The sequence below is a fragment of the Alnus glutinosa genome, chromosome 11 (genome assembly GCF_958979055.1).
Source record: "Alnus glutinosa chromosome 11, dhAlnGlut1.1, whole genome shotgun sequence".
NCBI classification, from domain to species: domain Eukaryota; kingdom Viridiplantae; phylum Streptophyta; class Magnoliopsida; order Fagales; family Betulaceae; genus Alnus; species Alnus glutinosa.
Window position 1 is genome coordinate 5,352,248 of NC_084896.1, and position 26,783 is coordinate 5,379,030.

General features: G+C 35.8%; 2 protein-coding genes across 4 annotated transcripts; one reads left to right on the plus strand and one right to left on the minus strand.

Annotated features, from left to right (window-relative positions):
• The first annotated feature begins 5,947 nt into the window (after positions 1–5,947).
• On the plus strand, positions 5,948–13,761 carry LOC133882695 (protein DETOXIFICATION 45, chloroplastic). Of its 3 annotated transcripts, XM_062321907.1 has the most exons (16): positions 5,948–6,111; positions 6,191–6,338; positions 6,658–7,023; positions 8,166–8,308; positions 8,909–9,052; positions 9,190–9,365; positions 9,847–9,982; positions 10,889–10,985; positions 11,077–11,177; positions 11,716–11,879; positions 12,291–12,362; positions 12,463–12,579; positions 12,695–12,790; positions 12,880–13,001; positions 13,403–13,460; positions 13,618–13,761. In XM_062321907.1, the coding sequence occupies exons 3-16, from the start codon at positions 6,701–6,703 to the stop codon at positions 13,624–13,626; spliced, it is 1,758 nt and encodes a 585-aa protein (XP_062177891.1). In that variant the 5' UTR covers positions 5,948–6,111; positions 6,191–6,338; positions 6,658–6,700; the 3' UTR covers positions 13,627–13,761. The 3 variants fall into 3 exon arrangements, with proteins under 3 accessions (XP_062177891.1, XP_062177889.1, XP_062177890.1); XM_062321905.1 differs by lacking the exon at positions 13,618–13,761 and having other exon boundaries at positions 13,403–13,601; XM_062321906.1 differs by lacking the exon at positions 13,618–13,761 and having other exon boundaries at positions 6,203–6,338; positions 13,403–13,601.
• A 2,305-nt stretch (positions 13,762–16,066) lies between these two features.
• On the minus strand, positions 16,067–19,969 carry LOC133882161 (lysM domain-containing GPI-anchored protein 2). Its single transcript, XM_062321274.1, has 5 exons — positions 19,472–19,969; positions 19,059–19,329; positions 17,168–17,291; positions 16,862–17,061; positions 16,067–16,389 (listed from the first exon to the last, which is right to left on the minus strand). Exons 1-5 carry the CDS (start codon positions 19,853–19,855, stop codon positions 16,292–16,294), a joined length of 1,077 nt encoding a protein of 358 aa, XP_062177258.1. The 5' UTR covers positions 19,856–19,969; the 3' UTR covers positions 16,067–16,291.
• Between the last annotated feature and the right edge of the window lie 6,814 nt (positions 19,970–26,783).

Sequence of the window (26,783 nt, forward strand, 5' to 3'; positions counted from 1 at the left end):
TTATATATATATATATATATTTATTTTTTTTTAACATAAGAAAAAAAAATTTTCAAGGAAATTGGGGGGGGGGCCATGGCCCCTGCCAGCCCCCCCCTCCCTCCGTCTCTGGTTAGTAGCTTGATTGACCCGAACTCTCATTGGTGGAACAGGCAACTTATCTATTCTATTTTTTGTAAGCCAACCGGAAGCAGATATTATTTCACAAATCTCACTGAGTAGGTATGGCCACACACTACAAAAAAAAAAAAAAACGCAAATTTTGGACGGTTTTTTTCTAGACAGTTTTAAAAACCGTCTAAAATTAAATTTTTATAAACGGTTTTTTGAAAACCGTCCATAAAAAAATAAATTACGACGGTTTAAAAAAAACCGTCTGTAAATTTATAGACGGTTTAGATGAACCGTCTAAAAATATAAATTTCCAGACGGTTTTAATGAAACCGTCTGTAAATTTCCAGATGGTTTTAAATAAAACCGTCTGGAAATTATTTTTCAGACGGTTTCAATAAAACCGTCTACAAAATTTACAGACGATTTAAATGAAACCGTCTGAAATTTCAAAAACTAAAACTCATCCTTATTAATTCCATGTCATCGATCCGCACCACAAAATAACACCCCACATCTCAACCGTCTCTTTCAAATTTATCAACGAATATCACATTACTTTATTCACAGACTTGCCCAAGAATTCCCAAGAGGCAGGGTGTGTAGGTCTCGTTGATCTTCTTCTTCTCAATTCGGCTGGCGAATGAAGACGAGCGATAGGATCTGGACAGAACCGCGGGATCGGGACTACTGGAACGGTGGGAGAGAGTACCGGAGATGGAGGGCCGAATCTGTGAAACCCACGCAGGTGTGCGTGGGTTTCCGGCGGATCTGGCGAGGATGCCGGGATTTTCGGCTGGATCCGGCCAAAACTGGCTCTGGGTCGTTCGGGGTTGGAGCTAACAAGTTGGTAATTGGGGTGGGTTTCGGTGATTCTGGGTTGTGTTTCTGTGTGTGGATTTTCGGGGTATCTGGCTAGAACGTCGGGATTTCCGGTCGAAACCAGCTCTGGGTCGTTTGGGGTTGGAGCTAATGGGTTGGTAATTGGGGTGGGTTTCGGTGTTTCTGGGTTGTTTCGATGATCCAGGTTGTTTCGTGTTTCTGGGTTTCGGTGTTTCTAGGTTTCGGTGGGGGGTTTGGTGCAACTGAGAGGCTGGATTGTGGATGGTGATAACCGGAGCAGATTTTCGGTAGTGACTGGAGCTAATTTTAGTGGTGACCGGAGCTAATTTCAGTGGTGACCGGAGCTAATATCAATGGTGACGGAAGCTAATTTTCTGTGGACGAAAAAAATAATAATTATATTAAAAAATAATAATAAATTCTGGACGGTTTTTCTCAAAACTGTCCAGAACCTATTTTGGACAGTTTGAGCAAAACCGTCTGTAATTGCGGACGGTTTTGTTCAAACCGTCCATAAATTTATTTAGCGACATTATATTAGAAAAAACTATTTGGAATTGATTCCATACGGTTTTTTTTGCATTTTTGGACGATTTTAAACCGTCCAGAATTTGCTTTTTTTCATAGTGACAAGGACACGTTGATCTAGCGGGGGACTACCACAGGGGACATCACTGTGCACAGTGCTTATCATATGGAAAAGGATCGACTAGAAGCTACATGTGGTAAATGCTCAGTTCGATCAGTCTGAGTTGCATAGCTTGTGGAAGAAGATATGGGGGATGAAGGTGCAAAATTAATCCTCTTAAAATTTTTTTTGGAGGGTCCTGTCATAATATCCTTTCCACTGTCATAATATCCTTTCCACGAGGGATAATTTACATCGAAGAGACATGGATTTGGATACGTCCTATATTTTCTGCAAATCAGAACCGGAAACTATTTTTCATGTGTTATGGACGTGTCCTTCAGCCTATGATGTTTGGGGGAGTTGTGAAATGAAGATCCAAAAGTGCACTATATCAGGTAACTCGTTTGTGGAGGTTTTGGAATACTTGTTTGGTAAGTTTAGACCTAATGAAGTTGATTTTTATGCTGAGGTGGCCTGACAATTGTGGTTTTGGAGAAATAACTTCGTTCATGGGGGGAACTTTCTTCACTCAAACGACTTGGATCCTTATAGCAAAAAACCACATAGCAAAATATAAAGGAGCTCAGGAGCCTGTTACGTTGGTGCATGAGGCCGAGGATACGGGTGCTATTGCTGAAGATATTGTGTGGAAATCACCACCAACTAGCACATACAAGGCAAATTGGGATGTTGCCATTGATCAAAAAAAATAATAATAATAAAAAAAAAAAAAAAAAAAAAATGGAAGATTGGGTTATGAAGGTATTGTACGGGATTTTCAGTGGAAGGTGAATGCTGCTTTCTGTCTACCAGTAAATATCTCAGTTGAACCAATGGTTGGAGAGACTTTGGCGGTGTTTCAAATGATAGAATTCTGCAGGAACCAGGGCTTTACAAGAATTATTTTGGAGGGAAATTCTCTTCTTGTGCTACAGGCCATTAACTATACATGTGAGAATTGGAGCAAGTATGAAAATATTATTGTAAATATTCACGCAGTTCTTGCAGGATTTCATAGTTGGCAAACCTACCATACAAAAGGAAGGGCAAATTCGGCTGCCTGTATTCTAGCACAAGTAGGATCTCACAATACTAATCATAGTACTTGGATAGATTGTATTCGTGAGATTGTTTTATCAAAGTCTTCATCTCTGATTTTGTAGAGTTTATTGCCCCGGTTGATTTTTTGTTATCAATAAAATCAGTAATTTTTCTTTAAACAAAAAAAAAAAAAAATCCTGCTGAAATTGGATTACTTCAAAGAAAATATTAAAATTGAGGCAGCCCACATCTCTCCAATGGAGCAAAAGAAGAAAAGAGGCCCATATACATTCTCCTTTTTTTTCAGATAGGTTAGGCCCATATACATGTTAGATAATAAGCGTGAATCTGAAGTAATACAACCCAATCAGCGAGCAACAGCTGTAGCTGTGACCCAAATGGCGGCTACAACTCTGACATTTACATATTCGATCCCGTAAATGGGACCTACCTATCCCTATGGCAAACATATCCCAAGATTCACAAGCGTGGGCCTGTGAATGAGACACGAGATATATAGGCTCTCCAAATGAGACATAATTTTCCATAAAAAGCATATTCTAAGATATATAAAGGGAAATGCTACACATTTAAAAAAAAAAATCAAAATTTAGTCCCTAAATGATGTGTCACAATTTCATATGATTTATCATTTTGAGAAATATATCATTATCTCATAAGATTATGACATATCATTTGGGAATAAAATTTTGGAAGAAAATTTTGAGAAGTCTAATATTTCTCATATATCAAACCATCCAAAACACGGAATGTGAATTTTTTTTCAAACAAAATATAAACAAATTCTCTAAAAATTATTAACAAACAAAACCTTTTCTTACGGTTGTTTCACTACAGTGGCAAAGCTAGATAATTGTGATTGAAAGAGTTAAACTAAAAGTAAGATAAACACAATTTAAAATAAAAATTGAGTAATTTGTCACACAATGTGTATCACGAAAAGCATATTATAAAAGTTCATAAATATGTGCCAAAATTAATATATTAGCAATGAAACAGGCACAAGCTAGTACAAAAGGACAGAAATATAAAATGTTTAAAAATCTAGTTTATATCATCTTAGAGAAACAAAATCATCAAGTATCGAATCTAAATTGAAGCTCTCAACAATTTCCCTTTCAATATAGACAATTAAACCATTTGCAAGAAATTCATCATCCATTTTGTTGCGAAGTCTTATTTTAACAACTTTCATAGCTGAAAATGCTCGTTCGGTAATCACTGTAAATACTGGAAGCTTTAAAACATGACTAATTAATCTCTCAATAAGGTGGTATGTCTTTGATTTTTCTGTCTCTGTCAATCCTTGACATATTTCTATAATAAAAGACAAGTTTTGCAATTTCGAATTATTATGCATATCAAGTTCAAAATACTTCAACTGAAATCTCAAATTAATTTTTTTCTGCTCAAAAAAATTAAGAGGATAATTTTCTTGCACTTCTTGGTTCTACAAATACTATCTCAAACTTTTTACTTATCATTTTCATTTTCTCATGTACTTCTTGGCTTTCACCACATGATTGAGTTGGATTAAGACGTTTTCTTTTCTTTCTTTTTTTTAACATTTCCTATGTAAAATGAGCCTATTGTTAACTTTTTTTTCCTATGTTTTGTACTTGTACGCAAAGTTTGTCTTAGTAACTTGTCCTATAGACTTTAAAATAAAATAAAAAATAAATAAAAAGAAAAAAAGAAGAAGATGGTGGGTCAAGTGGGCTATTAGCATTAGAGAAGAGGCAAGGTCATAGGAGCCATTACCTCTTAACATTAAGGGCTTGTTTGGTAAGTAATTGAGTTGTGAAATGTTTGTGTGTTGTGTAATAAAAGGTGATTGATGTGATATAAAATTTAGGAATATTTTATAAAAAATTGAAAAAGTTTTGTTTTGTAGTAGGTTTTTTTATTTGAATAATAATAAAAAATGATTGATGTGATATAAAAAGTGTAAAAGTGTTAGAATGTTTTTTTTGAGAAATGTGAAAAAAAAAATAGAAGAAAAATTTGAGTGGTTTGCCAAACTAACCCTTAAATTTTTTTTACTTCTTCGTTTCATTTTCTCATGTATTTCTTGGCTTCCATCACACAATTGAGTTGGAATGACACTTTTTTATTATTATTTTTTTTTTAATTTTTTACATTTCTCATGTAGCCTGAGCAGCTAAGCCTATTGTTAACTTCTTTTTTCTTCTTATGTTTTGTACTTGTACACAAAGTTTGTCTCAATGACTTGTCTTACAATTTATTAATATTCTGTTTGTTTCGACGTAAAATAGTTTCCATCGTAAAATAATTTCAAAAAAATGTTTTTCGCTGAAAACATTTTTTGGTGTTTGACGAGTACGAAAAATTACAAATATATATATATTTTATTTTCATTCAATCATATCAGCTAATAAAAACCAATTTTTATTCACAACATAGAAACATTAATGTAAAATAATATAAAAATCACCGGTGATGAAATTCTGTCACTTATCGGCAAGATTTCAGCCACTTTCACTAAATTCTAGCTACTGTTGCCGAATTTCGGGATAAAGGCCGGAATCCGAACAGTTTCATCGAAATCTAGGTTGACTGAATTCCAGTGAAGGTGGCAAAAATCTGGTCATTTGCGACAAAATCTGGTCAGAACGACCGGATCCCGACTAGTAGGCCGAAATCCGGCAGTTCTGGTAAGATTCGGGCCAAATGGCCGAAATTCGACCATTCTGGTTACCGAAATATGGGCTGACTAAATTTCAAAAAAGGTGGCCGGACGTTGTCGAATTTCAGCACCAACCAGATTCTGGTGGTGGTCGACTGCATCGTTTAAAAGATGGTCGAATGCGTCTGCCGTTTGGAGAAAATAATTTACGCTTTTAAAAAGAGTAAATCATTTTTCGAAATTTACTAAGCATTGTTTGTCAAGCACAAATCATTTTCCGGTTGACTATTACTTTCGTCCCCACCAATCACCGGAAAATGATGAAATTATTTTCCAAAAACCATTTTACGCTGAAACAATCGAAGCATAAGAATTTTATTTTTTTACTCCAGGCCATTGCTAGCTTATGAATGGATTCGTCACTTGCTTTTTGTAGTATCAAAATGAATTTAGAGGTTCACGAAGTATATCAAAAAAAAAAAAAAAATTACTTTATAGAGTCAAATCTCATTTCCTAACTTAACAAATTCTATTAATATGATATGTCAAATCCAATAAAATTGTGACAGATCTCCCATTTAAGTGAATGCCACGTTATCGCAATATATTGAAGTCATATGGGATAGATAATATGGCGGTCGGGCCAAACTAAAAAAAATGGAACTGCATTCATGTATAAACCGCTCTCGCCAACATTCTTCATAGTTAGTGGAGGCGGAGTGTCAGTGTTTTGAACAACTTGCGAACCTTACGAGGGCGATTCCCTTTCCTCGTTTCCCTCTGCGACTAAAGCCCTAATTTTCGAAGGAAAGGAAAGGTAAATTCCTTTCTCTCTTTCACTACATCTCCTATTTATGATCTCCATTTTCCTTCGCTTTTTCTCTCCTTTTTTCCAGGGAACCAAACAGAGGGCTCTGCCAACCTTTTTCGTGTTCTAGCGCCGTACTTTGCTTTCCCGCGGGACCCTTACGCTCTAAACAACGTGAAGTTGACGCATTTCCGGCTCCCTACGCTGTGTTCTCGTTATAATTCGCCGTAATTGAGGTTTTGTGTCTTACACTCTGTTTTCATGTGTTTCGACTGTGCTCTCGTTACGCTAATCCTGAACAAATTGAAATGTAATTTAGAATTTAAAGATTTTAATTTTTCGTAATTTGTGTGCGTTTTGGGATGTTTGAATTTAACCAATGCTTTCATCAGTGTTTAAAAGTTTGGATTTTCTCGAATTTTGCTGCTCTGTTGGACCATCTTTCGTGTAATTAGAACAATTCTGAATGTCAAAATGTAATAATTAATCTGATTCTAATATTTCGCTCGCATATTTTTTGGTGATTTATTTATTAATTTATTTTTGGATTTTTAGGCGCTTATTCTGATTTTGTAAGAAATAACAAGAATTGATAACGATGTCAGCCACCCGATTGAGTAAGGGTGTTATTACGAAACCAACGAGGCCATTATCTTCATCGCGATGTGGCAATGTTCGTAATTCCTCTGTGCCAATTGATAGGAAGGGGATAGGCAATGCAGACATAGTGGGGAAATGCCATTTGTCTTCAAGGCGTAGAACACTATTGTCACCGCTGTTGACCCGTCGGAGAAAACCCAGGTTTAATGTGTGCAGTAGCCAGTTGAGTTCAGATTGTGATGTGGGTGCCTCTGATGTGGAAGAAAGATTGGCTGTAGGGGAAGAAGAGGTCTTGTGCAGTTCAGGGGAGGACACTACTCCGTAAGACCTTAATCCTTTTATCCTACTATTTGTACATACGAACTGTTATAGTTCTGATGGTATGTGTATTTCCTTGACCGTGGCATGTATTAGAGGCTTTGAATTCTCTAGTTTCAATTTTTGTAATGTTACTTATCCATATTACTTACCTCTTCATATAGACATAGGCACAATAGTGCAGCATGTAATTATGAATTGTTTTTTCTGAAATATACTTGACAGTAATATGAAAATAAGTAACACATGATTCGGGCCTGAAAACATTTTGACTTAAGTTGTCTGTCCCACATTTACCCCCTTTATTTCTAGTTTTGTTTTGCTATTACTTTTCCTAAGTGTGTGTGTGTATATATATATTCTGGGCAGTTCTGATTTATAGTGAAACCATTCAACTTAATACTATGGAGTGGTAATGTAAATGTCATAGCTTTTATATTGTAACCTCTCTCTCATTTCCCCATCTCCCCTTCTTTGTGTTGGGATGGCACTTTTCCAATTCCTAATCCATCTTTTAATGAACACGTTAAGGTGGTATTGGGAAACAATTTTTACTTATATTTTGAGTCTGCATGTAACATTTTAGAAGTAACCATTACACAAAATTTCTTTTTCCGCTGAAGAAGATTTGCATTAAAAGCTGGGAGCACAAGGCTGGTACATAAAACTTCTAAGGTGGACAGGAGACTTAGATATTAATCTCAGTGGGTTACTGGATGGAGCTCTTAACTAAATGTGGCCTTCATGCATAGGGGGTATAGCCTCTTGAGAGCTATAGACCTGATTATCACCATTTGACATTATTTAAAGTTGTTTGATATGGCAACTGGTAGAAAATAAATATTAGGATTATCTTTCTCTCTTTTTGTCTCTGTGCGTGTGCTTGTGTATGGTCGAGACCCTCTTTTTGAGTTGTATATCAGCAAGAAGATGTCTGCAGTGATATGCAAGCAACATGCTAACCATAATATGCATGCCTTTAGATTATTGATTCACTACATATTGTGTGAGATGTTATTATGCTTGGTTTCTTTAAAAGTTTTGTTTTTTTGTTTTTTTGTGTTTTTTGTTTTTGTTTTTGTTTTTTTGTTTTTTCATATAATGATTCTTATGTACTAGTATCAATTTTCTTAATTTGTTTGCAGTGAATTGACAGGAACTCCTGTCCGTCAATCACAGTCTCAAGATGTCAAGCGTGAACTTTTAATGCTTTCTTTGCCTGCCATTGCTGGACAGGCTCTTGAACCCTTAGCACAGCTGATGGAGACTGCTTATATCGGTAGATTAGGTACATTGTGGTTTATATATATATATATATATATATATATATATATTTTGTTCCATGATGATATCTTGTGTTTTGTTGATTATTTTTTGGTCACTTATATGTGATGTATTTGGTTTCTTTGTCCTTTGACACTGAGAAAGATTAGCATCCTTTGCGAGGTTATGTTATAGTAATATTGAGTTTAAGCATGAAGTAATTATTTAAAATGAAAATTTTCTGAATTGCTAATTCAGATGGCCATTGCCATCTCTAATGTTTTAAAAATGGTAAGGTATGCTAAGAAGTAATTTAATGGACAATTAAGTATTAGGTAATATAAGAAATCATGATATGTATTTACCTACTGAATGGCTGGTTTTATTGTTCTCAAACTGAAGTTGTTCAAATGTTGTGGCAGGAAGTCACTAGAAAACCATAAATGAATTTGTTGATCAGTATTTTGGAAAACTTGAATTTAATCAACCTCAAGCTCATTTCTGTTTGCATCAGTTCTGACTTTAGAATTATCAAAGCTGAAACTAATCTCTATTTTTGCATTTGTAGCTATGGAGCTTTAACCCATTCCTTTTTTCTTTTCTTTTTTTCCCATTATTCCCATAGGTCCTGTGGAGTTGGGTTCAGCTGGTGTTTCCACAAATATTTTTAACTACGTATCAAAGCTATTTAATATTCCTCTCCTTAGTGTTGCTACTTCTTTTGTTGCTGAAGACATTTCAAAAAATGCACGCGAAGATTCCACTTCAGGTGAAGTACAATTGATGGTTGATGCCTTAACTGTTTCTGTTGAACTTGTATTTGAGTCTGGTTTTATTATAAATTTAGGCATATTATTGACTCAATATCTTCATGTTCTGTACTAATTTTTTCTGATTGTTGAACAGAAGGGGGTTGTCTAAAAGGCAGTACTAATGGTAAACCATTTAGTGGAGTACCTGAAAGAAAGCAACTAGCTTCAGTGTCTACAGCTTTACTTTTAGCAGTTGGGATTGGTATTATTGAGGCTTTAGCCTTGTATTTGGGATCTGGAAAGTTTCTAGATTTGATGGGTATATCATCAGTAAGTTTTAGCACATGCTTAGGTTTACATAATACGATTCTTAATCACAGCCTCCTCCCTTCCCTCTCTTTATACTGATGCATACATGTAGGTGCATACTCGTACATGAAGACACATGCACACCCATACATTCCCTCTCTCTCTCTCTCTCTCTCTCTCTATATATATATATATATATGTGTGTGTGTGTGTGTGTGTGTGTGAGAGAGAGAGTTTAAATATGTATGAAGTTTTTATATGAATGTGTATATATGTATGTTAAAATATGCATTAGTCATTATAGATTTTTGTTTATGAATGTATATTTTCTCACTCTATCGGGTATAGTGCATTTGGACTTCGGTCTATAGGGCTACTAGGTAATTACAGGATTTTAATTGTCCTTTATTTTCTTGTAGATCTGTCTTTTTTTTTTCTCAGGCAAATGAACTCTTATTTATTTACAAGGAATATGTTTTTTCTGGTGTCATTTTCTAAACAGGCTTCGCCCATGCGCATTCCAGCACAACGATTTCTTTCACTTAGAGCACTTGGTGCTCCTGCAGTTGTGGTGTCTTTGGCTCTTCAGGGTGTTTTCCGTGGTTTTAAGGATACAAAAACTCCCGTTTTTTGTCTAGGCAAGTGTTTGGGTTTAATTAGTGTAGTAACACTTTTGTTGACAACGATATCTTCTTATATAGACTAAACAAACATTCATATCCTATGTCATAATACTCAAGCATGTTAGTTTTTCTTTTACCAAGTTATTTTGTGCCTTGCATTTACATTTTTGGTTTTGCTTTCTAATGGTTTCTCGTATGTTTTGGATTGAGGAATAAAAAGAACAAATGGCATGCCTTGTGAAATGCATGCTCATTTCATCATCATCTAAGTCGCATCATATTTCTTTTGTTTGGCTTAAGGGCCTTTTTTGTGTTTGTTTTCGGGTTGGGGAGGGGGTGGAACTATTGTTTCTCCGTGGTTTCTAGGTTCCTAGTGATATTTATCGTCTTATTTTAGATTCAAGGGTTATACTTAGATGGATACATCTCATCCATTTAACAATAAAAGGGTTCTGGCGAAGCAAGCTATGGAGACGTTGCCCAACTATTGCATATGAGGAAACTGTTTTATGTTGAAGAATAAGGAACTTAATAAAAAAATAATGAAATCAATGTGTAGTTTTTCAACGTCCCCATTATTGGGTATCTGTCTGGGCATCTGCATCAGTGCCCTTCATCCTAATAATGACTTTATTTTCCATCGAGAAAGTGAGACAGATTTTAGTGCAAGATGTTTAGCACTGAAAAGCAAGAAGTTGATGTTGGTCTCTAGACTTAGTTGTTTGCAACTCTCTAGAAACATAAGAATGTATGAGAAGTTCTTATATTTTTAGTGTCATCTTTATCTGGTGACTTCTGTATGTTGCTTCCAATTTGTTACCTTTGTTTTTTCCAATTGACTCTTTATCAAGATCCTAGTTCTGTTTTTCTTCATATCTTGTGCTTCTCTTTCTGCTAATTCATTTTTTGTTCTGTATGCAGGCATTGGTAATCTATTAGCTGTATTTTTGTTTCCCACTCTTATGTATTATTTTCAATTGGGTGCAACTGGAGCAGCCATATCCACTGTTGTGTCTCAGTATGTGCTTTTCTGGATTTATTTACTTCTTCGTCTATCTTCCTTTTTGGCCTTATTTTACAACAATCATGCTTGAAAATTTATGCTTCAGATACATTGTTACCTCCTTACTGATCTGGCAATTAAACAAGAGAGCTATATTATTGCCTCCAAAGATGGGATCACTTCAGTTTGGTGGATATTTAAAATCGGGTAAGTTCTTTGTATTTTTCTCAGTATTAACTCTCTTGATTCTATTTTTTTTTTTCACTAATATTTTTAGAAAGGTTAACATTCCTTCCCTCCTCCCAACCCCCCCCCCCCCCCCCCCCCCCCACCAAAAAAAAAAACCCAAATAAGTCTCTCGTTATAAGGAGAAGGTTGATATGACTAAACTTTTGTTTCAGTCAGTTGCACATTTGCATGAATTTTGCTATTATGATGGTAATTGACATTAGTTTGCTGATGGAACAGTACATTGATTTTGGATGGTGCAATGTTTCACTATTTTTTGGTTTTCTTTCACCCCAAACAAGTCTCTCCTTACTCCTTAAATATTTAGAAGGTTGATATGACTATAGTTTTGTTTCGATCAGTTGCACATTTGTGTTAGTATGCTACTATGATAGTAATTGACATTCTTTTCAAAAAAAAAAAATTGACATTAGTTTGCTGATGGAACATGTTAGGCCTTTTTCTCTCCTTCAAATGAATTTCAATAGCTCCGCTTATCAATTATTGGCTGCTGTAGGTGGCTTTCTTCTTGGAAGAACTCTTGCTGTCCTTACAACCATGACATTGGGGACATCGATGGCTGCTCGTCAAGGTCCGGTAGCTATGGCTGCACATCAGATATGTATTCAAGTATGGTTAGCCGTATCCCTCCTTACAGATGCACTTGCTGCATCTGGTCAGGTATTAAATTCTTTCTTCAAACGATTTCTGATATGTTGTCATAACATTCTTATTTACTTGTTCCCATGCTATCATCATCCATTCAATTTCTATTTGGTTGGAATGATCAGCTCTGCGGATTGACTGTGGGTAAAATAAGACACTGTTGCAGTAGATTATACATAAACACAGGGAAAGTCTGCCAACTGGTTGAAGAATGGAAAATATGTGATAAGGACCTTTGGGAAAACATTTTACTCTAACGAAAAGGAAAAATGTATCTTTCTGCATTTAATTGTTGGAATTTACTCTCCTCCAAGCAACTCTCTAAGAATATGTAGTTCACTTACTAGGAGATGCTACATTTGGTTATCAGGATACCTACAGACTAGATTGTATTTTTGTTGACTTCTAAATTGGATCTATTTGTAGGCCCTGATTGCGAGTTCTTTATCTAAAGGTGACTACGGGGCTGTAAAGGACATTACACACCTTGTATTAAAGGTAAGCATATCTTGTATGCTTCTCCATTGTATTCCGAGTGTCTGATGCACAAAAATTTGGATAGATTCTGTTGAGGACTTGATGTGGCATGTTTTTCCAGATAGGATTGGTCACTGGAATTTCCTTGTCTGCAATTCTGGGTGTATCTTTTGGTTCTTTGGCTACCGTGTTCACCAAGGATGCTGAAGTTTTAGAAATTGTTAGAACTGGGGTATTGGTATGTCTGGACACTTTTGTTCTGCAATTTGTTTAATTTTTCTATAGCTTTAAAGTTGTTATAACTGTTGGTGCCTTTGCATATTTCTAATGATTTCATCTAAAATTTGTGACAGTTTGTTAGTGCTAGTCAACCTTTAAATGCACTGGCGTATATTTTTGATGGTCTCCATTATGGTATTTCAGACTTCCCATATGCAGCTTGGTCGATGGTAAGCCTGGCTTATTAAGAGTTAAAACTTCTTTGAGATATCCTTAGTTGTACATATTGCTTCCCTGACATTTTTAATTGATTTTATAGATGACAGTGGGGGCAATATGTTCAGTATTTTTGCTCTATGCTCCTTCAATTATTGGTCTTCCTGGGGTTTGGTTGGGGTTGACACTCTTTATGGGCCTACGAACAATGGCAGGATTTGCGAGGTAAAATTTACAATATTATGAGTATTTTCTTTCATTCCATAAGTTATATGCTCTTTTTGAATATCCTGACAGTAGGCAAGGGACCGATGTGCAGTTGTTGATGAGTATTTTTATTATGCATGTCTCTGCTCGTCATATTCCTGGTGTTTAGTGATGTGAAAGCATATTTTTTTTAGTTCTTCTATTAATATTTGGTCCAGTACCCTATATTACTAATGATATAAACTTTTATTTGTAATCAACTTTTCAAAAGTTAGTTATTGTTGGCATTATTCACTGTTGGCCTGTCAATGTTACTGAAGACTTTTGTAGATGCTATAAGTGTTGCTCTGCTTATGTATATTTGATCTTTGCTGTTTTCTGCTCGTGCTTCTTGACTAATTTGTAATCCATTTTTTCAGATTACTATCAAAAAGGGGTCCATGGTGGTTCCTGCACAGGGACTTCCAGAGAATCGAGGTTGGTCGATATTCGTAACTCTGATTATGGATCATAGTGTTCTACCTTTCTGATACATATTAACATCTTATATATATTCTTGTAATTAATTTGTTTGCTTGTCTTCAACTAATGATAATTTATCTTGTCTTTGGTTCTACACATCTATGCATGACAGAGTGGGTGAGTAAGTCTTCCTAGTTCAGAAGATATGGATTCATTTGAATATGTCTTCAAATACGGTTTAATTCTCCCCATCAAACTATGGCAAAAGGTTATTTGTAGTTCATACTTGTTTTTATATTTATTTCCCCCTTCCTCATGTGTTCTCTATTTCTATTGGTGACTGTCTGTTGCTTTTTGCACAAAAATTTATATTAGGGGGTAATTACATTTCCCCCATGAACTACCGGCAATTGTCAACATGCTACCACGAAAGACACATCAACCAAAAGAGAGCATGCAACTACCATTTTTGTACCTTTATACTCCTTCCATTAGGGAATCTCGTTAACTTAGACGGAATATTCAATTTTTAAATGTTGAATTTTGTTTAAAGATAGAAATACCCTCAAACAGTAATTATATAAAATAGAGGGGGTGGCTGCCACTTTTCCTTTTCCTTTTTATTTTTCTTTTATTCTTTTAATTGTTTAATTTTAAGGTATTATATGTAAATTTGAAAATTGAGTTAGGTATTTGAGTCTTATCACGAATTTGACTGAAGGGGTAAAGGTACAAAAATGGTAGTTGCATGTTCTTTTTTGGTCAAAGTGTCAGTTCGTGGTAGCATATTGACAATAACTGGTAATTCAAGAGGAAAAAGGTAATTACCTCATAAGAAAACAATATTTTTTTTATTTTTTTTTTGATATAGAAGGAAAGCATTTATTAGAATATTGCTTTCACAAGAGTACTAAACAAAAAAGGAAGAGAAAAATATTGCCCCTTTTGTTCTAATGGAAGCCAAGTTTTTTATTTCCTTAAGTAGGCTTAGGATGACAAAAAGGTATGCAAAAATTAGTGAAGGTTATTGTTTTTAAGGGAAAAATGCTTCAAAGGTTCTCAAGGTATCATTGTTTCTCAAATCGATCCCTAAGGTTTAAATTTTATCAATTTACTTCCTAATACTAGAACTTTTATTAAATAGGTCATTTCGCCTATCTTTTGTTAAATTTTCAACGGTGTTGCGACATCATACCCAAATAGAAGGCGACACATGTCCCCTTAAAAAATCTTTTTATGTAAGGGATACTATTGTTTTTTTTAGGTTCTTTTTTATCCCCAATGCGATGAAAAAGCTAAACAGAGATCTTGATTTTCAAACGTTCAAAGCATAGGTCTTAAAATTATGAATTAGAAACTGAGATATCCTTAAGTGAGACGTTTAGAAACTTGGATACTCCAATTTGAAACGTTTTCTAGTTTAGTACCATCATCTCAAAACAGCGTATAATTCGATATCATTTTGTGAAGTTATTCCAAAATGTTGTAAGAGCTCCCCGTTACGCAAAAATAAAAAATAGGTTCTTGCACTCAACTTTTGTTTAATTTTTTTGACGGAAATCTTCAAATGTCATACAAGCACTCAACAAATTATAACTTGTCACCCATAATAATAATAAAATAAAATAAAAACTACAAATAAATAAAAGTTATTTTTTTAAAAATAATAATAATAATAATAATAATAATAATAAAACATGGACAGTTGGTTCCTTGTCTTAATATCTCTTTTGCCCACTTATTACATGTTTATTCCAAAACTAGGGTGATTTTTCTTATGATCAAGCTCCCGACCGACATTACGGGAAAGACTAGTCATAGCTTGACCATTTGCTAGACCACGTATGACCCAACATACCACAACATGACCACTTACCAGTTCGGCGCCACATGTGATCCCTACATCTCTAGACCATAACCGCTCACCAAGTTGTTGCTACGAACAATTTCCACCCAACCGCTCACCAAACCGTCATCACGGGAGTATTGGTTCCCTACTAACTCCTAACTCTATCTTACCTTAACTCTTTCCTTGACTCTTCTCTCATATTACTTAAGTTTTTATCTTTGAACCCACCTTTGACTTTTCATTTTAAAATTGATTTCATTTTCTTGTACTTCCTTTTCTTTGAAACTTTTTTTTTCTTCGAATTCCTTTTCTCAACCACTTGTAAAACGCATTGCTACATATTTGGGCCCATACTACGAATAAATTATTCATGTACTTTTACCGATTTGCATATACAAGATAAAACATTTATATCATTGGTGGGAAGCTATACTTAACAGCTTTTGCTAAATCTTTCATCTACGCATCTCAATCGTATTTGTATCCATCACTTATAAGTTCTTAGATAGATTTTACCCCTCTCGAAAACCCTAGAACTTCTATCAAACTCCCTACGGCCCCCTTTTCCCTCAAAAGCCCTAACTTCTCAGTTCTAGGCAATCCCGTTCGAACCGTTGAATTCCTAATCACAACCACCCAAAGATTAGATAAAGAATTCAGTAGTAAGTGAGTTTCCTCATTAGGAAGCTAGTGTTACTAAACATATTTCTGTGAAGCCTCACAACGTATGCTCATCTGATAAATCACAGGAAAAATGGTTTCACCAATCAAATAAGGACAAACAAAATCTCCCTTTTGATGATAAAACTTTACAGATAACCCTCCAAGCAAAAAACTTCAATTTTCCGCTTGTTGATGCTACAAGTTCAATCTCTCATACGCCAAAATCAAATCAAATCAAATCAAATGAGGTACTCACTCTACATCACAATTGTCAGCTCCTGTACTAATACAGTAAGTTGAGAGTGGATAAAACCATAGAAAAGTTACCTACATCTTAATGGGAAAGATGAAGACAAACGAAGATCAGTTGAATAGAGATGAAAATGAAGTTCCATCTTAAACCTTGAATACCATTCGTCGGAGACGCAGAAGCTGTTTTGCCAACAATGAAAAAAACAAAATGGTATTTAGTTAATTATATAATAATCATTTATAAGTGAAAGAAAATTGAGTATCAAGAAATTTTCGACGATTACGCTAGTAATAGCACATGAAACAGCTAGCCAGAGAGAAGAAATCAGTGCAAGAGATTACTGGTTGTTGTTTCTAATCTTGCAAAGATCAAGATTTAACCCAGATTGCATAGAAGGAACATGCACTAAAGGGAATTCCATGGTAGTGAGATTGGCAATCTATATGTATTTGGATGATATGAAAATATCAATGCCCTCAATCTTGGGCATCAGTCGCTATGTAGATGATAGAGGTTTCAGGTTAAACTCACTCTTAAAAATCGACTTACACACAAATAGTTAAGCCATGTGGGACATGCACTTAGGATCGGATCGTGACAGTAGAACACACAAAATGGAATCAGTGCAGCAGGATAGTAAATTGCACCAACCTGGACAAGTGGACTCCGTGATGAGGCTCGCAAAAATGGTGCTGTTGTCGTAACCAGTATACGCACAGGTTGTTTGGTTACAATTTGAAGAAGATGTTACGTTGCCAATCATGTATTGATTGCCTGCACCTTCACATTGCATGGCAGGGCATGTTGTCCAGTTGGATAATGGTTTTAGTCCAGAAGGCTCACAGTCTAGTCTGGCCTCACCAAAATGACATGAATTTAGAAACTGGAGAAGCCACCAGCAAGAAGAGGAAAAAAAACAAACACAAATATAAAGAGCCATTCAATTAATACACTTACGACGTATAGTTGTTCGCCGAGCCACATGTACACTTGATACAATTTTTAGCAGTGTAGAAATAAGTGTCTTTGGCAACAAGTAAAGGGTAGTCCAAGGAGGTGCTGCTTATATTAGATGTACAAGCTGCAAATAATTAAGCATTTGAGCATCATTTACTTCAAATAACTATAAACGTCGAATTACGCTAATTAAGCCAAAAGGAAATCTCAAGAAAGCATCAAGCAATGTAAGAAATTGTAAAGGCGATATCAACCTGGAGTCCTAAAAGACATATATTTGGTCTCACTAGTAATTTGAAGCTTGATTTATAAAAACACCTTGTGTTAGTGACACACGTGCAAACACCTATTTCTTAGAAGTGGCAATTTATGTTCGCGTATCGGATTTGAGTCGTGTGAAGACATAGATATAAGACTATATAGGTCAACCCTAATCCGACCCATATAATTAAACAAGCCAAATCTTTCAACTCTAACCTGCTAATTTTGTGTTGGGTTCGCGAGTCGTATTAAAAATTATCAATCCTAAATGTCGTATGTTAGTTTCAAGTCGTTCGAGACAGAAGTATAAGACTATATAGGTCAACCCTAACCTGACTCATTTAATTAAACGGGTCAGATCCCTCAATCTAATCCGTTAATTTCGTGTCGAGTTTTCAAGTCGTGCCACTAATAAGCCTATTCCCCTAACACCACCAACCAATCCGTTAATTTCGTGTCGAGTTTTCAAGTCGTGCCACTAATAAGCCTATTCCCCTAACACCACCAACCAAGAAATATTCGTATTAGGCCCAATTAGGAACTGAGAATTGACATCTATATAGCTGGATCCTGCTCATGAGATAATCCTATCAAGAAATCAGGATGAACTCGGGCCAACTATCTTTCTCTTTAATTCAAAAAAAAAAAAAAAAAAAGAATTATTCAAGGCCCTATCTATACAATTAGTTACTCCAATAATTGAGTCAATAAAACAACTTCCAGCACATCCTGTCCTGGAGCATCCCCCGTGACATTAAAATACTTGTACCCATCCATGAGTATCCAAAAAACAAAAAAGTGAATCCAATCAAATAAATCTTGAAAAAATCTTCAAATTCACATCATAAACTATTTGCACCCGACTATTATGTCATACCATTTGCGAGGCTTAGACATCAGCAACAAGTCAGTGGGCACCATTGATAATGTAAGACAAGATCCCTGGGGACCATATCGGCTTAATGAATTGACAAGACTATGTGCTTACTGGGGACAGGCAACCCAGCGGGGCGTTCCATCTCGGGACCGGGAGGCGGGAACGAGTGCAATTAACTGTCCGTATTGCATGCAATTGATTGCCCCCGATCCAACTCTGCCATCATGACTTCTTAAATTGAATATACTTTTGCCAGTTTCAACTTTAGAGAATATCCCCCATCAAGCCAAACGTTTTTTCAAGTTAATCCTACAACAAGTTTATGTACTAGCAGGACAAATGAATTACTTATTTATTTTTACAAATTAAAAAAAAAAAAAAAAAAAAAATCAATTACTAATCTAAAGACTGATTTTTACGGATTAGGCTCGTCTCAAATTATAGTATTTAGGCCATTTTTTACATTGAAATGCTTGAAAAATGCTACCTATTAAAATTGTAGCATGTTACGGTTGAGAATTTAGTCGGTAGTATTTTTCAAGCATTTCGAATCTTCGATGTAAAGAAAACGGCATAAATGCTATAATTTGAGAATCTACAATTCCTTATAATTGTAAAAAATTATAATCCGATTTTTACTGTCACGTTGTTAAATTATATAACAGTTGCACATAGTCTACAGAATAGAATTACTCAAATTTTAATACTTCCAATTACATTCATGGAGACATTTTTCGAAAAGCAAAGACGAACCTTTGAGGGGGACATCAAGAACTTGACCGGCCTTCAGATCACTAGCATTAACCATCTGATTGAGGCTCAGCAGAGTAGCTGACGTGGTCCCATACGACTCCGCTATCCCCTCCACCGAGCTCCCGGATTTCACCAGGAGCCCATAATGGACGACCGTGATCGCATCCACGTCATCACAGCTGCACGGAAGTGGGATCCACAGCTTCTGCCCCACGTCAATCTTGTTCACATCAGGAATCCCATTAACGTCCGCGATTTGCTGGTACGTTACCTGTTAAATATCAATTAATTAAAACCATTATTTTCTAAAATATAATATCGAATATTATAAATTATAATCCCAATGATAAATCAGAAAATATTTGGAAAAATTATTATCCACCATACTAAATTTATCGCGAATTTAACATTACCAGTCCAGAAAACACGTCGACGGCGATGTGGGACAACCCATCATCTTTCACGACGGTGTAGACGGGGCTACGGTTGGAGAGACCTATGCCGTTGGAGCAGACGCAGGTGAAGGGGATTCGGATCGTCTGCGTCGCGTTGACGACCTGCTTGTCTGAGGTGGAGCTTGAGAAGTTGTTGGCGCCGAGGAGGTTGCGGAACTTCTTGACTTGGAAGAGCTTTTGGATGGCGGAGAGGGTCGTCTTGTTGGGGGACGTGTAGTCGATCAGGGCGGTGCACGTGGCGTTCTCTTTGCTGCATTTAAATCGTGCCGGTTGCTGAGCTGTTGATGTGGCGGCCAGAGCAGAGACTAGGAGCACACCCAGAAGCACCTTAGCATAACCCATCTCTCTCTCTCTCTCTCTCTCTCTCTAGCTTTGAGCTTTTGTAATATTTGGGGATATATACATAGATATGCTCAGAAGAAGACGAAGGCGAAGAAGGACGGTTGGGTTTGGGAACAGTGCTTGTTGCGTGTGGATAAATATGGAGACTTTGGATTTTACTACATAAAAAAGGACAATTTAAAATAGAAATAAAATATTTTATATCAATGTGTGTATTGTGTAAAAATATATTTATCATACTTTATACAAGATTAAAAAAAAAAAAATTATTAAGGTAACGAGATAGTGGTATAATACATTGTCACCCCAAGACATAATTTCTGACCATCTTAATTTGTTCGCTTGGCAAAAGATCAATGGGATATAATATTTTTGCTTAACTAGCTTTAGGGTCTTTTTTCTAAAAATAAATAAAAATAAAAGTTGTTCCGTGAGCAAAAGTGATCAGGAGTTGTGTTTTGGAATGTCAATGTATTATATTTTTAAGGTAATAGGTAGGCACCAATAAAAAAAAAAAACAAAAACGCAAAAATTAAAGTGTTAAATTACAAACTTACGCTCTTTTAGAAAACTAAAATTATCATGTATCTAATTTGAATTGAAATTCTCAAGGAACAACTAAATTATTTGAGAGAGAGTTGACAAATGCAAGAGAAATAGTTGTTCACTTGTTCTAAGCAAAGTGGACAACAAATTGGAAAGAGAAATGCAATACATAATTTTTCTTTCACATTCTTTAAAGTTATACTTAAAATTACTATTGGATTCAAAATTTAATAGTGATCTATTGATCCATTCAAAATTTAATAGTGATTTTTAGTACCAGATCAATAGAGTATGTACTTAAAAGTGTGAAAATGATCAAAATATAAGTAACATTTTTCAATTGAAAGAAATTATCTGTAATGAAACAAAAAATTAGGCACGACAAAAGTTATCACTTCGTAATTTTGTCATGATGGCCCAAAAATGGATTAGGATCCTCTATAATTGCCTGAATTTGAAAGAATTTAGGCAGGTGATTGTGATGAGTAATTTTAGAAGTACCTCATATGTCACTTTTGTGTTCCTTCAAAAATCACCATTTGATGAAAATTCAATAGTGATCAATCAAAAGTCCAATTGTCATTTAAAAGTCACCTCATTTTTTTAGGGACACAAGAAGAGGAACTTTTAGCATTAGTCAATTGTGAGAGACCACTTATAGACCTATTTAACTAAATAAAAATTAGGCTATCCAACCACTTATCTAGTCAGATGAGCCCTATAAGTAGTCTCTCATAATCACTTGTCTGATTTCTCTCAAATTTAGACAAACAATTGTAGAAAGATCCTTATTAAAAATAAAAAAATAAAAAAATAAAAAATAATAATAAAAAAAAAAAAACCATTGTTTGGGCTCACTATTAGACTTATAACGTGGCGTTGAAATAAATTCACCCATAAATTCTATAAAAACTTAAATTTCATATTAAATTTCACTACCCTACCTGTCAGTAGGAATCTAAGATCAGGATCGTTTATATATATAATCCGGAATTTTGTTGGGGTTAGGGCCCCCACTGCAAGTGGGTAAAGGCACTTTCTGCACCCGTCAATGGAGTCATGTGGACTCTATTTTTTCTTCTTTTATTAATTAGGTGTCATGGGGACTCAACCCAATTGCTTGGTCTCGGTCAAAGACGATGTTATACAGCTCTAATTTAATATCTTCACATGAGGAGTTCTTTTCCTCACATTTTACAATTTTTTAAGTTTCCAACACCAATTTTGAGATATTCCTTTTATTCCGTAGCGATTCGTCCAACGTGTTTAAACATTGATATAAAATTATATACGTTAATTTTAATCCAAATCATTTAATTAAATAAATGAAACTTTATAATTTTATCTTATTAATTTTGTGTTGAGGAGTATATATCAGGGTCACGAATTGTGTAAAAAATTATGTGTTGTGTTCAGACAATGTCAAGATATAGATATAAAACTATATAAATCAATTGTGATCTGCATGTCACCGTGACTTAAGGTTTCGACAGGATTTTTGAGGGTCGATGTGTTTGAGAGGGATGCCGGAGTATTTGTCGCGACGATTCCAATCATAATTGTAAGCGACGTTGACCAAATTATTTGTGGCATCTGCACCGGGTTAGTCCAACATGGAAAGATTTGGCCGACTAATCTACGAGATTACAGCACATTAATCTGGCCGGTGAGACCAAGAATAACGTACCCACTGAGAGAGACATCACTGATCGCTGCATTCATTTGCTGCCAAAATTGACCAAGAAAACAAGCATGTGAAGTGTGAACGATTGAAGGCTCACACTAAAATATTCTTCCTGTGGAGTTACATGTTGTTGTTTGTGATTACTTACCTTGTTGGAAGATCATTCTTAATGTGCCCAATTATAAAAGTCATCATTAGTTTCTAAGTCAAAGGGTTTTTTTTTTTTTTTTTCATATACCAATAATCACACGGATTGGGCCCCAATTAGCAAAGGAAGCCCATTGAGACCAAAAACCCTGGGTTTGAAAACATCAACCACATAGGAGCGATGACTCGGCCCACCCTCGAATTAAGAGGCAAGGAAGGGCTAGTTTGTTGTAGTCAAGTAATTTTATTAGTACACTAAGTGTCTATCAAATGTCTATAAAAAAAAAAATGAGGTAACTTTTAAAATTACCATTGGGCTTGTAATTGATCAAATTGTGATTTTAAAAGTCACCTCATTTTTTAATGGACACTTGATGAATATTGAATATACTAATAAAATTACTCGTTATAGTTACTTGTAGAGGATCACGAGTAATTCTATTAGACCAATAAGGACCTGCCCTATTAAAGGACACCAACCGAACACCACTCCAAAACAAGGTTCTGACCAACAACCGGGCCGGGCGACACGTACATGGCCTAAGCCATGCACGAGGAGAAACCCGGCCTCCACCGCTCCACGTATGGAAGAAAAGGACAACCATTTTGCGTCTTCTACCCATTGAAGTTAATTTCCGTGTTGAACATGATCACCAGTTCACCATGATTGTATATGCTTTACTGATCGAACTCCAATTAAAAGAGCCTTCACCAGTAACAACCAACCTATTAAAGGAGCCATTTCCTTTGACAATCAGCTCCATTTAGCATTGAATTCCTTTGTGTCCAGGTCTCAATCATGGCTAGCTTGGCCCCCTTTTTCCAAATTGTTCATATATAACTAGTGGAGTCGCACGTTCGATCTTTTTCTATTATAATTTGATCCACCTTGGATCTAGCTTCTTCCCAATGTCTATTGTAGGCTAAGAGTGTGGCCGGGCTCGATCTATGTGCACTAACTTCTTTTTCGAATATGTTAAAATAGTTTTCTAATACCAAAGGCCGTACCAATTCAAGGGTAATAAGGCTTGCCAGGCAGGAGATAACTCGATGTTTAAGTCAGTATTTTTCTAATACCAAAAAACATACCAATTTACACCTGTAAAAATAAAATTAAGCAACAGAGTGTGTAGGCGAGAGATAGCTCCGATGCTTAAGTCAGTAATATACGTTTATGGGAAAAATATATAAGTACGAGTTTTGAGTGTAAGGCCAAAAGCTCCTTTTTACCCTCCATAGACGGCATGTCAATTTTCATCCTTATCTTAGAATTAAGTACTCTTCTCGATGGCCTGGGCTTAAATTAAGCATCCAATATCCTTGAAATTAGGAGTATATTTTGCATGGTGGCTTGAGCATAGATGTTTGGCTTGGAGTGTATTTTATTGAGATAATAGGGTGGATCTTCCGCTACGGGTCGGTATGATAGGACCGGGTCAAGAAGGCCGGTTTTGGGCCTTAGTTGACAAGCTGAATAGGTTGTGTGAGCATGTCGATCGACCCAATTTCAGCACCTAACGATTCACCGGCCTGCATCCTTTTGGGATTTCTTGAATTTTGGGTTGACGGTTGCATATCCCTCCATCCCCAAGCCCATAGCCCATAGAACACTCAAGGGTGGATCTCTTGCTCTCACAAAGACGGTATGTATCATCATCAACTTGCTTAAACGGGCTCATATGCTCCATGCAAAGCCCATTGATTCACCTATGTCTTCAACCTATGCCATCTCATTATTTTTCTGGTGGTCCATGGGAATGTGACACTCGATCTTTATCGAAGTACTATCGGGTATGGGTGCAAACGAACAAAACTATTTGTAAGCTCGCTCGAGATTAGTTTGGTTCGTGCGCAACTCAAGTATTGTAAACACAAAAATATGCTTGATTATTAAACAATAGATACTTGTATAAAATCCGACTCAGCTCGAATAATATTTGTGAACAATATCGTATAAATCTCAACTCGAATGTATGTATGTATGTATGTATAAATCTCGACTCGTATGTATATAACTTATTAAATAGTCTATATATTATAAATAGTATCTATGCTTATATATATAGTATGTAGCATAAATACTAAATATCTTATGGTTAAAATATTAAGAATGTAGTCATGTAGTGTATAATTATTTATAATTGACAAGCGTATTGTGTGTATTAAACTTAGTTAACTAACTAGTTAATCGGTTTAGTTATACATATAAAGTTAATTGGTTAATATAAAAAAATAAAAAATAAAAAACCGTTGGATAATTAACCATTTATATATAATAAACAGCTCTTCTTCTTCTTCTTTTTATCAAAGTCAATTTCATATATTAACCATGTATATTAAACTTTTTTTTTGCTACTATTAAGAGTAAACTCTTTTAAATTTTCCTTGTATTTGCTTGCTCACAAGTGTCTCACACTAATAAAATAAAAACAAATGCACACCTCTCACAAGAATAGTTGGCTTGTCCGATTGTCCCATATGAAAAAAGTAAGGAGAATTCATCACCTAAATAATCTATAAAATGGATTCAAACCTCTTATTGAATCAAGACTCCGGTTGTCCCATTGGAAAGAGTAAGGAGAATCTCTTACTCAAGTAATCTATATAAAGGGATGCAAGCCTCTCATTTTGAACCACGCCAAGTGTGCCATAACGCATGCTAACAAAAGAACCTTTGAGCTTTAAATACAAAGTTGCCCTCAATTTGATGATTGGGTAGATAAAACTTTTTACTAATGTTATTTAATTCAATTTGTCTCATTTGATTGTTGAGATGATGAACTGTTTAAGTTATAGATATTTTTTTAAAAATAAAAATAAAAATTTCTATAAATTCTTCATTAGTTGAGTTGGGCGAGCCAAGTTTCGAGTACTCGGTTAGCCTTGCAAGTGAGCTCACACAAGGAATTCTCCTTGGCAAGCTGAGCTCCGTCATGAGCTCATGAAAATTTTAAATGAGTCGAACTTGGACAGACACTACTCACCCGAGTTCAGCTCGTTTACCGTCCTATTGGGGTTCTAAAGTATTTATCTTTGGCTAGGCCTGATACTTCGCGGTGAATCCTTCCAAAATACTCATTAGGCTGAAGTGAAACGGATTCTCCCTTGTTTTAAGCATTCAATTCATTTTGGCCTGCTAATTAGACAAGGATCTTCCTTTAATCTAAATACTTTTTCCGATGTGGGACGAGGCTGGCTGCGTAGATAGCCGCAAATCTACAAGTGGATAAGGAGTTGATAAATATATCAAACGTGGATATGAACTTGAATGACTGTAAATGATCAATTTTTGTATCCTATATAAACTCATATTTGTAAGTTTGTAACCTCTCATGCATGATTATATATATATATATATAATACATCAAAACCTGAATGTTGGAGGTGAGGAACATTCACACAAATTATTTCCTATTTTTTGTTCACACATGGTGGAAGCGTAGAAAGAGATTTGATCCTCTTTGGATTTGTTACAGACAGACATCTCGCCTTCACGATCCTCGTCTGACTTTGGCCTCCACTCACTGAATCGCATAGAGAAGAATAGCGATGTGGGGAGACAGAGAGATAGAGTCTTGAACAGCGCCGAGGAGAGGAAATGATTTAGAGTTTGCGGCAGGATAATTTATAACGGCCCTATTAAGGATGCCATTTTTTTTTTTTTTTAATCTTCCGTTTGTTTCGGCGCAAAATGATTTCAGTATTTTACGGTGTTTGGTAGAGGCAAAAATAATGGTCAACGAAAACCATTTTCAGTTTGACCGTAAAAGCTTATTTAAATTTTGGAAAACGATTTATGATTTTAAATCATTTTCCGAAATTATATTCTATCATTGCAGCACGTTTGATATCTGACTGCCCCAATCCGGCAATAGTCAGTCGTCTGAAACCAGGTTACACTGGAATCCAGCATCATCCAGGCGCTAGAATCCGGCGATATCCGGCCACCGTCGCCAGATGCCTGGGGACCAGATTCCGACAGAATCTGGCCGGAATCCGGCCATGGTCAGAAACCGGCTGAAATCCGGTCTTAAGTGACCGGATCGGGCCGAATATGACCGGACTCGACCACTAATCCGGCCGAATCTGGCCAAAATGGCTGGGATCCGCCCTGATCTGACCGAATCCGGCCACTGATACGGCCGGATCTGATAGGAGCCGGACAAGTCCTGCCGAAATCCAACCATTTTAGCAGGATCGGGCAAACATGCTTGCCGGTCGCCGTTGTGAGATTCCGGTGACAGCTGCATTTTCCCTTTTCATAATTTTTTCGTGCAAATCAAACGCCGAAAAATATTTTCAAGAAAATAATTTTTTCTGAAATTGATTTCGTCGAAAATATTTTACGACGTAAACCATTTTATGTCGAAACAAACGGAGTATAAAAAAATCACTAAACATCAATCTAGTAATCTAAGTCATTTTATGAATTATATTTTAAAATAATAAAGCCAGGCACAAGTCGGGACTTTTGTCGGAACTAAAATGGGACTCTGCCGCCTGCCTACACCTGCCGTCTGATCCGCGTGGGTCGGAACTGCATCACCTGCA

Bases quoted from the DNA above. Each gene is read 5' to 3' on its own strand.
- LOC133882695 (XM_062321905.1), top strand. From the start codon at position 6,701: ATGTCAGCCACCCGATTGAGTAAGGGTGTTATTACGAAACCAACGAGG. The intron at 7,024-8,165 runs GTAAGACCTTAA...ATTTGTTTGCAG, and splicing joins TCAGGGGAGGACACTACTCC to TGAATTGACAGGAACTCCTG. The intron at 9,366-9,846 runs GTAAGTTTTAGC...TTTTCTAAACAG, and splicing joins ATTTGATGGGTATATCATCA to GCTTCGCCCATGCGCATTCC.
- LOC133882161 (XM_062321274.1), bottom strand. From the start codon at position 19,855: ATGGGTTATGCTAAGGTGCTTCTGGGTGTGCTCCTAGTCTCTGCTCTG. The intron at 17,292-19,058 runs GTTCGTCTTTGC...AATTATTTGCAG, and splicing joins TCTTGATGTCCCCCTCAAAG to CTTGTACATCTAATATAAGC. The intron at 17,062-17,167 runs GTAAGTGTATTA...TGGTGAGGCCAG, and splicing joins TCGGCGAACAACTATACGTC to ACTAGACTGTGAGCCTTCTG.